The following is a 12,716-nucleotide window of genomic DNA, read 5'->3' on the forward strand; positions in this document are numbered from 1 at the left end:
GTGTTGGGTCTTCGTTGCTGTGCGTGGGCTTCCTCTAGTTACGTTGAGCGGGGGCTACTCTTTGTTGCCGTGCGCAGGCTTCTCATTAAGGTGGCTTCTCTTGTTGCGGAGCATAGGCTCTAGGCCCGCGGGCTTCAGTAGTTGTGGAGCACAGGCTTAGTTGCTCCGCGGCATGTGGGATCTTCCTGGACCAGGGCTCGAACCCGTGTCCCTTGCACTGCCAGGCGGATTCCTAACCGCTGCACCACCAGGGAGTCCCATATGATCTCTTTACTTATCTGTTATACTTATACAACCAATTGCTTATTTGATATTATCACTTAGATGCATAATGGATAACTAGAACCTAATATATCTACAACTGAATGATTGATTCTCTAAGCTCTACAGAAAGTTTGTTTCTTGTCCAGTCTTCCAAGTAGAAATAGACAACACTGTCATAACTGTAGATGCTGGAAAGAAAGGAGAGGGGGGAGAGAGACAGAGAGAGAGAGAGAGAAGAAAGCCTACAAATCACTCAAAATTCCTTCTTTCTCTCACTTTTCACACCAATTCATCAGCATATCCTCTTGGTACTGACTCCAAAGTATATCTAAAACCTTTAACTTCTCCATGTAAATTATTCCTGCTTTAGACTAAATAAACAAACTCTCTTGCCTAGATTACCTAATTGGTTTCCTTTCTTCCACTCTTTCCTCCATAAAAAGCGATTCTCCACAATGAAAGCCAGAAAGATCTTTGAAAAGTCAGATTCAGAACACATCACTCCCTTGGTTAAAATTTTACAGTACCAAAATGCATTCCCTTACTATGATGTGTTCATTCCAGTCCTCTGAGAAGTAGACCCCCAAGAAGGGAATAGACACACCAAAGACTTACCGGAGAAAAATGCCTGTGAAGGAGAAAGAAGAGAAAGAAAAAATGAGCAAGGAAATCCTTCAGACTACAGTGCAAGTTTGACACCTGTAAAAGGAGAGGAAGAAAGAAGGAGGATCATTCAAGTCTCAGGCTTCAACACTGTTCTAAGAAAACTTTGGCCAGATTGATGGGAAGTCCTTGAACCAAAAGTTTCCATTAGAGAAGCCCCACATCCCACCAGAATGGACTCAAATGGTAGCCCCACTGCTTAAGTCATTGGGACGTGGCTTCCTTGCAAACACAGTGATGGATACAGAAGGCTAGTAGTTGGGGCTGTCAGTAAAGAAGGGTCCCGCAGCAAGAGATCTGAGTGCACATTTCCATGGTTACTGCAAGTGGTCTATAAAGCCCTTCCTGAGCTGGCTCCAGTCTACTTCTCTGAGCTCACATCCTAATACTCTCCTTGCTCTCACTGAGCTCCAGCTACCCTGGCCCTGTTGTTTTCCCCTGCATAACCCAAGCTAACTCTGAGTTTAGTTATTTTGTTCTTGCTATTTCTTTTGCTTGGAAAACTGTCTCCAAATCTTCATATAAGTCACATCTTCTTATCATTCAGGTCAAGAATTCAGAGACTCTATTACCTTATGGAGGAGGTCTTTGGAGGCTATTCCCTCTAAATCAGTCAACCTTCCTTCAACCCTAATCGGAGTAGCTAATCCTCTCACATCACCCAGTTTTATTTCCTTCATAGCACTTATTATTCTCTGAAATTGTCTTGCTCACTTTGTTTACACAAACCTCCCCAAACACTACAAACACACACACACACACACACACACACACACAGCCTGACAAACTAAGATGTACCTCATTAAAGATAGGACCCTGTATATTGTTTCCCATGATATCTCCAGTTCCCAAAACAATGCCAGGTACTTAGAAGGTGTTCTACAAACTTGTGTCGAATGACTGAACAAATGAATAAAAGAATGGATAAAAGCAGAGAATCAAACTGAGCATATATCATATGTATAGTCTGAAGTTTTACCAATGTTTAGAAATGCTCAAAAATGAGGAATATTGAATCATATTTTGATGAATATTAAGAAATTCATAGGCTTTGTTGAAACTATCTAAACATGGGAAACATTTGAGATGTTTTCAAGCAGATGTAATTTCTTTTGAAATTGTCTGTCTTTCCTAATTTTATGCAAGATGTGCTTTTCACTTGACTAGGTGGCAAGCACCATATGAGATTTGTAAAGCTTCTTAGATAAGCTTTGCTTTAGAATTGCAAAGTGTGTATGTTTTATTCATATCTAGTGGTCTGGTAGGGTGCAAATAACTGACACGAAGCAACTATGCAGAGTTTAAACTTGTAATATCAGATCTCAAAGGATTAGTAACGGTGGTAAATAGATGATAAGGAGAACATGAAGAAATAAAAGTGCTTTAACAGATAAAGCACAGATGTTAATAAATCTAGCATTTCTGATTAAATAGTCTTGATACGATATTCATCCTAACTACAAAAATAAACTTTATAATTTCAGTTAAATTCCAAAATGTGGGCTGTTTCATCTAAAGAATTTTTCCCACTATACCATAAAATGTTATGCTTGAAATTGAGCTAAAGATTCATGACACTCATATTTTATGCTGATGTATTCCTAAGTATTTTATTGCTAAAATATGTCTTGTTTGTTAAATCAATGCACACAGTGAAAGTCTCCAAGGAAATCAGTTCTTTGCATTTAACCTCTGATATGATTTTCTGAAGGATGGGGAAGATGGAGAGGATGCCTTCCCTTATCGGAACAGTGATCCCACGATTGGAACCCATATAGAGAAGAGCTCCCTCAAAGCCAGTGACTCCATGGACAGTCTCTACAGTGCGCGGAGCTCATCAAGTAAAGCTATAAAATAAGTGACAAGAGTCTAGATGGGAGATCTGGGTTAAGTTAATTAAAAACAACAGATTTATTTCTCTTGGGCTTGTTTGTCAAAATTTCACCAAGGTTCCAACTACTCGATAAGAGAAATAGTGAAAATGTAGGATGTGTTGAATCTATAGCAATGTTGTTGTCTAAAATAATACGTAATATATTAGAATTATGGATTATTTTGAAACTTTTAGCACTGTGGTCAGCAAGGCTCTTGGGGATATGCCTCAAAAAGATCATATTGCACGATTAAATCAGAATCCCTACAATAAAGTGTGCTGGGGAGAACTAATATTATTTTGAGTCCAAATTTTTTAAATGACTTGAAGTATTCAGGAAACTAAAATCCTGTTTTCTCTTTTTCATTCCCTTTCTTCCCCCCTCCACATACTCCTTCCTTTCCTTTTCTCTTCCTTCCTTTCTTCCTTCCCTCTCTCCCTACCTCCTCCCTCCTTCCCTTCCTTCCTTTCTTTCTTCCTTTTTTCTTTCTTTCTTTTGTTTTCTTTCATTTTTTCATTTTTCTTTATTCCTTCCCTGTCCTGCCCTCTGTCACGTTTTCCTTCCTTTCCTTTCCTTTTTTTCCTGAAATATTCTGAAAAGAGCAGGACATCTGCATCAGTTCTAACGTTTACATTTTAGGTTTCCATTCAGCATTAGCCGGTAAAGAGTGAAGTAACATGTAAATACTAAATAGTAGGAATATCATCAATTAGTGACAAAAAGGAATCAGCATGTGTTCAATAAGAATTTTCTAAAAACATTGTTTCTACCAAAGAAGTCACTCAGGCTTCAGTCACATGTCCTGCTACAATATTTGAATGAAACTACTAATACTACAGGGTGCCTTATAATTTTTTTATATGCACACTGTTACTCATCCCTCTAATCTTTTCAGGGCTTTTAAATGTTTTTTGCAAAGTTTATTTTCCATTTCATTTAAAATCAACTGCTTCTGTTATTTGAAGATGGATCACAAAGACCAGATGCTGCAAATATCCTGAATTTTATTCCTACTTTCCTACTGGCTGTAGAACAGTTATTTTGTGAAGAAAAAGCTAATACAGAAGCATTTGAGGGATATATTTTTGCATGTGTGAAATTCAGATTTCATTAATATTCATTTCTGCTGGAAGTTTTAAAATTCAAATGTGTAATGCCAAATATGGGTAGAATTTTATAACTTGAATACACCGTGAAAAGCCAGGGACTGGAATGGTCATGGAAGGGAGGGTGTGAGGAGATGGGGGTCTACTTATCTGTTATCATAAACAACTTAATTTCTGTGACTAGATGCAACTCACCTTTCTTTTACACCAGTCCATATTTAAAAAAAAAAAATGGAGACTCGCTAAGGATCTTTCTCTTATTTCTATACTTATTTGAAAGAATGGCAGAGATACTGGGGCTGTTCCCTCATGAAGCAGAGCACTGAAAGGCCACCCTGAAGGAAAAAGTGAGGTGACAAGTGAGAGCAGGAGGGAGACTCAGAGTTACTTCCACTGGGAGCCATTCTTGCCCCCAGGCAGGCAGGAAAAATGGAATCTTTTTTTTTCCCCCCTTGAGGTTCAAAATCAGAAAGGAAGAGGACCAGAGAGCAAGGATTTGGAGCAGTTTAAAAAGCCCAGTTTAGAACAATTTTGAACAGTTTAGGAGTACAGACATTGGAACACACTTCCTCTTTCCCTGATGCTCACGCAACGAGCAAAAATGCTACCTTTTATACACAGAGATGTTGCCTCAAAATGGCTTTTGGTACACAACAGGAAGTCTGAGACACTATTTTTGCTACATTGTGATAAGTTGTAGGGAAGCTTGTGGTCTTATGCTTTGACCATTCCTGATCAATAGCACACAAAGATCAAACTGTCGCTATAGGTTCCTGCCTTTGTTTACATGTACAAAATTAATTATCTGGCTTGTACAGGGAATCAAGTCTATACTGTCTGCCTCTTTAGCAAGTATCCAATGCTCAAAGCACTGTGCTACTGGATCAGATGATAGAGACTGAAGTAAGAGTGTTTGGGTTGGTGGTAGAGGAAAGAATAGTCAGGTTGACTGGAAAAAGTTCAGAAATGGCTCAGAGGACAGAAGTCCCTGGTGGAAAACGACTGGGAGGCAGAAACAGGGATCGGTCACTTAGAGCCGCCTCAGGAGGCTGGCATCCAGTGCTTCGGCATTATTCCTGCTTAGTTGTTATGTCCAGGTGATGGTTCAGAATGTTATGAACCTTCAGTGAGAACTATTAACCTCTGCTTTGCCTTTATCAGGTGGAATAACAAGCTGTTCAGACGGTACAAGTAACCGGGACAGCTTTCGACTCGACGATGATGGCCCCTACTCCGGACCATTCTGTGGCCGTGCCCGCGTACATACCAGTTTCACACCGAGCCCTTATGACACTGACTCCCTCAAAATCAAGGTGTGTGCACATCATATCGGCATTCTGTATGGTTTGTCTAGGGCTGGGTGTATGATCATTTTCAGGAAGTGCAAGTATGGGGAACTAGGGGGTGAGCGCGTTCTTCCCAATAGGAGAACCGGGGACTGGTGCACTACGGCAGGAGTTCAGACAAAACATGAGAGGTAGGGTAGGGGGATCAGTGTTTTGAGGCTCTTTGCAAAAGTTGCATTATGTACATAATATAGAATCTGAGCTTATTCGGGAAGAAGGAATTGTCTACATTTTTCTGAAAACCCAAATCCTCACAAGTTGCTGGAGGTGCCCAGTTCTACCTGAAGCCAAGGAGAGGGAGAGAAAATGGAAATATCAGGCAAGAGCCCAGCAGAGCAAACGCTTTGGGAACCTGACTTGGCCAGGCAACTTCAATACTTAAGTCAATACTTGCAAATGGCATGAGTAACCTGACAACTTTCTCTCAGTGATATTCCCTCCTGAATTCCCTTTTTTTATTCTTATCCTCTTTGTTCATTTTCTTTTGCTGTGAGGGCTTCACAACACAAAGGTTGCACCACCGTTTGTGCTGCCTAAGGGGACATTTGTGGAGCTCGAGTAGGACACAATAAGGAATCCCACAGACTCACTGGGTATTGAATGCTGTTGTTCACCATCCAGGGTCTTATCCGAAATGAAATTGGATTTTTGCTTGTGATCTGTGGGCTTACCTGTAATGTATATTTTTTAACAAGTTTAAAGGATAATAAGAAGGCTGTAGCATAGGACTGCCATACTTTGAAACTTCCCCCAGAGCTTCTGGGGATTTTCTAGGTCTGCTTAGCTGATCCCATCTAGCCTAGGATTTGATTCCCTATAGTTAAAGACAGGAAAAACTAGGCGAACAGCTCATAGGGTCTGAAGGGCAGACTATCATAAATTGGAAAGACCAGATCTTTTAGTCACATTGAATTCTACTGTTACAAATAAAATCCATGTTTTAGATGGAAGAAAACACATTCACAGAGCAGCAGAAAAAAATATTTTTAGTAGCAGACTTAATGCTTTGTTTGAGGGTAGACCCCTAAAATGGCAAAAATATCAGAATCTATAATGTCATCTCTGAGGTAGAAAGCTGTAAGTCTCAAAGGAGTAACTATGACACAAATGTAGACACTGTATTTGCATAGAAATCAACTCTCTTTACAAAAAAATACCCTGTGGAGTTTTCTACTCTTGCCAATAACTCCTGCAGTCTTAGTCTTAGATGTGAATAAAGAGACAGACCAACTGGTTTGTCTATCCCAATGCATTTCATTCATACTTCAATCCAAAGTTTGCTGTGGAGCTCAATCTAAGTGTTAAATAAGTAATTAGTAATGAATTATTAATTAATCTAGGATAATTAGCTTAATTTATCCTTAGTGCATATATACTTTTGTTACATATTTGCTATGTACAAAGTTCTGAACATTTTCATTATTTTAGATGGATACAATACTTGAGGTGGATTTATTTCACACTGTAGATGAATTTTTCAGATGAACTAGAAGCACAGACACAGTCATAGACTTGTCTTTCTTCCCCTTCCTTACTTGGGACCCCCTCCAGGAATGATAGCTTGAGCTTTGCTACATATATATTGTTTTGACAGGATAAATAAAAAGAGCATTATCTTTGAGTTCAAACAAGTTAGGCTTGAGTTCTGGTTCTGCCACTAACTTCTTGTAAGCTATTGGGAAATTATTTAATGCTTGCATTTCTTTTTCTGTAATATTTAGAGTAATAATGACACCTCGCATATATATATCTAAGAGGTGTGTTGTGGGCATAAAATGACTTAATGAATGCAAAAGTGTTTTGTAAACTATAGGGTGCTCTACAAATATAAGTTGATAAGTTGATATGATACCAGAAACATAAACACATCATCAAATACATTTAGGAGCCTTTCTTCAAGCATGTTGGGGTTTTCTTCAATATTACTAGTAAATAGTTTCCTTAAACTTTTAAAAGAAATTTCCTCTTAGATTTATTTTTAACTCTAAACCCCCTTAGTGTAATGCCCTCATTATTCTAATTTTCAATGATTCCATTCTTTCTACCAATTGTCATGAACACCAGAGTTCTCTGAAATCTAATTTGTATATTTCTTTGTCTTTAGAAAGGAGATATCATAGACATTATCTGCAAAACGCCAATGGGGATGTGGACAGGAATGTTGAACAATAAGGTGGGAAACTTCAAATTTATTTATGTGGATGTCATCTCAGAAGAAGAAGCAGCCCCCAAGAAAATAAAGGCACACAGAAGGAGTGGAAAGGAAAAACCTAAGACTCTGCAGGAGTTCTTAGAGAGGATTCACCTTCAGGTTAGCAAACCTATGGCCCGTTTGATTTTGGTGGCATACGGATGGAGTAATTGAGAATGGGTCAGTGTTTGTGTAGTTAAAAAATACATGACTTACAGAAAGGGAAAATCTGTTTTCCAAAAACAGTTTATATATACCCTTTATTACTTTTATTATGTGAGGACAGATCTTGATATAACATCCTTTGGACTAAACTCTAATGGTACTTAGCAGTCGCAGTAGAGATTAGGTTGAGAAAGTGCAGTGAAAAATGAAATATACTTGGGAGAATAAAAGACCCAGAGAAAACATGTAATGAGAATGATAAAGAGAATGTAAAGAGTGAAGGTAAAGATTCAGAGAATTGAAAGGAGAAACGAAAAGAAAATTGTATTTTCTATAGAGCAGAGATCAAAAGCAAGTCAAGAGAAGATAACTAAATTGTTTTTAAAGTAATTTGTTAGGAAACAGTGATCATTAAGCCCTCATAATGATTGTGTTAAGAAAACTGTGTTGTCTATATTTAAAATCCAATTATCTTCTTGTTACATGAGAAAAATTTTTATGAAATATCTATGTTGTTAAATGGCATGTACATACAATATGCCTAGCCTCACTCAATTTACTGTTTTGCAATCCATTTCTAAAATTAACACAGCAGTACTTTGATAGTTTTCAAAATTCATCAAGACAATAGCCAATTAATCTTTCCTTAACTGTTTTTCCTGAATTATCTAGTTGCATTCTTGTCTGTAGACACATTACATAGGCCTTTCAATATTGCTATTGGTGTCCCCCAAATGGGGTACTCCTTGGAGGAAGCACAAGTTTGAATCCTGCTTCAGCTACTTGTTTGTTCTGTGACCTATGAAAAAACCAAGGTCTAAGGAAGTGAAATACCTTACTCAAGAACCCACAGTTAGTTACATCAGGATGGGAATTTTTTTTTTTTTTTTCTGTTCTAACTCAGTGCTCCTTCTAGGACACATCATTTTTAAAAGAGCTGAATTGCTGCTCCTTCTTTCCCTTTTTTAAAAATAAATAAAGGGCTAGTAATAAGTTCTTTCTGATTACTTAAAACTTTTATACCTCCTCTTACTCAATTTTAGTAACTAAAATAAGGATATTGAAATTATGATCAAGTAAAATGGGAGGAATATCTGAGAAAGTTGAAAAGCATTCAAATTCACTTTGCCTTTCTATTGTTAGAGAGAACAGAAGTTAACATAAATAACATAACAGACTTTGAAATCAGAAGCCTATGAATTTTAAACTAATTTATATTGATGCAAATGATGGGCAAAATATACATGATAAGAAACGGAAACAATACTTTTCCCAACCACAGTGCTTTCATGCTTAATGAAAGCTTTTAAATAAATAGAAAGTCTGAGATTCCTTAGGTTTCTATAATGCCTTTCAACCAAAATACTAAGTATACTTTTTTATATAAATTGGGTCTGTTTCAAATTCATTTTTTAACCTACTCCAAGAAGTCAGTGAGGGTAGATGATTTTGCAACCAAGCAAACAAGAAAAGATATAGATCCAGAAATATTATTATAATATACTGTATTAGAGGCATTTTATTGATAGACTTAATAACATACTAGCTTTGTCAATTTCACTATTTGAGAAGTGAAAAATTGCCAAATGGGATGAATGATCCAGCTATTTAATTGATCCATGATTTAGCATTGTATAGCTTAAGGTAGTCATTTCTTCTTTACATTTGTCCTTCCAGAAGGTGAGAACTGTACAACAAACATACTGTTTAAATGCCCCCAAGTTCATATGTGGAAAACTAGTACAAATAAAATAAAGTTAAGCAAAAGTTCTGTTGGCACCTTTGGTTTCCATGCATTCCTACACTTTATTTTTAAATCTAAAGAGAACTAAAAATAAAATATTTGAATCTGGCTAGCTTATATTATACATATCTTTTCTTACCCACAGGAATACACCTCAACACTTTTGCTCAATGGTTACGAGACCCTAGAAGATTTAAAGGATATAAAAGAGAGTCATCTCATTGAATTAAACATTAAAAACCCAGAAGATAGGATGAGGCTACTATCAGCTGCTGAAAATCTTCTTGATGAAGAAAGTAAGTATGCACACCTACTCTTCTCCCTAGCTGAGACTCACAGTTTAATGTAAACAGTAAGATCATTAAAAACAAAGCCCCAGTTTTATTTACTGAGAATCATATAAAGCATTCTTTCCAATAAAATAAGTATTTTCTTATACATTTGGAAACAACAACTCTGGTCAAATATATCATTAGAAAGAGGGCCTTTTTTTTCCTTACTGGATTCAGAAAACAAAAGGGCTTTTCTGGATACCTCATTTAAATTCTGCAGAGCTATTAATTTACACACAAGTGGATGTCCACATTCCCAAAAACTGAGGGAGTTAGAAACAAATATTTAGTGACAGCATGAGCCATTAGTGAGAAATGTCATATGCAACTTCTGTAGAACAGCACAGAGCATGGCTCTGAGCTAATGAGCCTTTGCGCCACACAAGAAAATGTGTTTCATTACCATAGAGTCACATCTTGTAAGTGTTTACAGTATTCTTTCAAAATGCTATAATAGCTTGCAAAAATATTCAGCACTTACTTTTATTATCTGAGATGGTTCTCTGTATTTGTAAGTATAAACTAAAGATGGAGTAACACATGTAGATTCCCTTGAATATTGGCTACGCTAACTGGATTTGTAAAGATGGGATAGCTTTTGTTTTTACAACTGCCCAATCTGAGCATTCTTCCTATTAAATCTGGCCAGGCTCCCAAAACTCTGAGCTCAGGGAGTGCCAAACTCTGCAAGGAGTATTTTGTTAGAAAATAGGGGGAAAGGTGTCTAATTTTAAAGGAGAAAAAGAACTTAGATCATCTAATCCAACCTTCTCTTTCACAAGTAATATTAATAATAATCATTCATTATTCTTTGAACATGTTCTCTGACTAAAACTTTGAGCCAAGATCTTTACATTTATTTTCTTCTTTAATGCTCTCCACAACTCTGTGAGCTAGTATCATCCCTATTTTTATAATGAGAAATTGAGAAGATAAGCAACTTGTCCAAGCTCACGCACTTAGTGAATTAGAAAGCTAGCACCAGTGTTTGTGATGCTATGTTATACTTTCTTACACAGCCCAGCTTGAGAGTAAAGAGGAAAGTTCCATTTAGGACACAGGTCTCCTGACTGTCCCTTCGTGAGCTTTCCTATATCCTCCCTCATATGCCTCACAAAATGGCATAGTTGAACTGCACATGGGTATTATACACTGGCCTTTTATCTAGTGAGAATTAATTTACTTTTTTAGAAACTGTACCTTACTTAATCCTTACTTACTGTCTTGAGTTTGCATAGATCCTCATCCTTTTCAAAGAGTTTTCACATGCATCACTAATTTGACACCCACAGAATTGATTTCGTCCTTTGGCCTAGGAGTTTGTATGCCTTCTTTGAAGTTGTGGAGGCTAGGAGATGCAGAAGAGAGGGGAATCGGGTCACAGAGGCAGACAGAGGTCAAACTTAAGAAAGTAGCCTATTTCCTCAAAAGTACAAGCCAAAACAAAACTGATCAGTGTAAACTGGTGTAACAATATCTTCAAAGGAAATGAGGCAGTTTCTTTCACATCTCGTCATTTCAGAACATGGATCCTCACTAAACAATATTACGCTGAGAAATGGATTCTGTAGAGTTCTTGTAGTTGATAATTTTCAGTGTCATTGTCAATACTCTCCAAAATAAGCTGATGCTGAAGTAGAGGGAGGAAGAAGAGTATTTTTTGAGCACTTGTAAATAATTGCTTTTTGTCTACAATAACATCCATGTAGGTCTTTTGCCCATTTTATAGATGAGAACATATTTCAGAGATGAATTTCAAAGAGGCCCAACAGCTAGATTAGTAGCAGAGTTGGAGTTTTAATCAAAGGCAGTCTACTCTAAAAATCCAAGTTCTTTCTTCCACACATACAAACTGGTAAATATGAATAGAACAGTGACTATTTGAAAATTCAAGTTTTCTACTTGGTCAATTTTCCCAAGAGCTTCAGTTCAGTTTTCCATCTCAGAAAGTGGAAGTTAATATTTAAGTGAGAACGGAAACTTTGCGACAGCATGACGCCCTGAAAGGTGAAAGGCTACTATGGCCTCATTGAAACAAGATTTGTGAATGGAAGGGGCCAGAGAGCTATGGGAAACAGGGCTTTCAGCCATACAAGTGTGCTCAGCAGAGACCCACAGAGGGAAGCTCAGTCCAGTGCCAAAGGCATGGGCCACTGAAGGTCTCCCTCATCACCCATCTACTTTCTATGTTAACAAAAGAATAATAATTTATGGATGATATCATATTAGAGCTAGGTATAATTTTAAAAACCGTCTGACCCAAATTCTTCCTATACAAGACGGGGAAACTAAAACTAGAGTAGTTAAGTAGCCTTCTCAAGGTCACATACCTAGAACCCAGTCTCCTAAATCTATTAGAAACACATTCTGCTACGCCCTGGTCTCTGAAAACAAAAGACAGTATCTCCAAAGCATGATGTGACTTTCCATGTTTGACCTAAAAAAGTAAAAATTCCCTGAATTATTTCTCTTTATAAAACTTCAGAAAACAGTACTTGAAGGTCACTAGAGGTTGATCATTTAATAATATCCAGTAATGTACAAACATACACACACTGAGCCAAATTCTGGGAGATGAAAAATGGACAAAATGTAGATTCGACCTGTGTTTGCTGTCAACACACAACCCTGAGATTTTTCTTCCTTTAATCTTACCGGTCTAAAGTAGTATTAGAATATACATGTCAAAAAGATGCATATTGCATGTTAGGCTATTCTGACTGAAAGCTATTTATCTTATATGAAACTGCTTTGCTCAAGAAATAAAGAAGAATGACTTCTATTTGTTGATAAGATGGTGAGTTCTGATGATTCGGCACCATGCTGCTGCATGCTTATTTTTATCTATTCTCTACTCTGTGAATCATATCTTCTACAACCATGCTAAAGATTAAATGCACAACCTTCATGTACCTTGAATGATAAAGACCTTGAATGTGTGGTTGTATAAAACTGAGACGTTATTAAAAACAAATGGATGTCATAGTCGTAGGTTAAAAATAGTTAGCTTTTTTTGTGTGTGTAAGAATGG

General features: G+C 37.2%; 1 protein-coding gene across 11 annotated transcripts in view; it reads left to right on the top strand.

The window, feature by feature from the left end:
* The window catches only part of SAMSN1 (SAM domain, SH3 domain and nuclear localization signals 1), a 212,751-nt gene that overhangs the window by 190,980 nt on the left and 9,055 nt on the right, over positions 1 to 12,716 (top strand). For all 11 annotated transcript variants that reach the window (XM_082391930.1, XM_082391934.1, XM_082391937.1 and 8 more), the window contains 4 exons: positions 2,639 to 2,768; positions 5,069 to 5,220; positions 7,358 to 7,564; positions 9,499 to 9,649. In XM_082391930.1, the coding sequence (XP_082248056.1) occupies positions 2,639 to 2,768; positions 5,069 to 5,220; positions 7,358 to 7,564; positions 9,499 to 9,649 (640 nt within the window). The remainder of the gene's footprint in view (positions 1 to 2,638; positions 2,769 to 5,068; positions 5,221 to 7,357; positions 7,565 to 9,498; positions 9,650 to 12,716) is intronic.

The sequence above is a fragment of the Balaenoptera borealis genome (assembly GCF_965194805.1).
Source record: "Balaenoptera borealis genome assembly, chromosome: 5".
Lineage (NCBI taxonomy): Eukaryota > Metazoa > Chordata > Mammalia > Artiodactyla > Balaenopteridae > Balaenoptera > Balaenoptera borealis.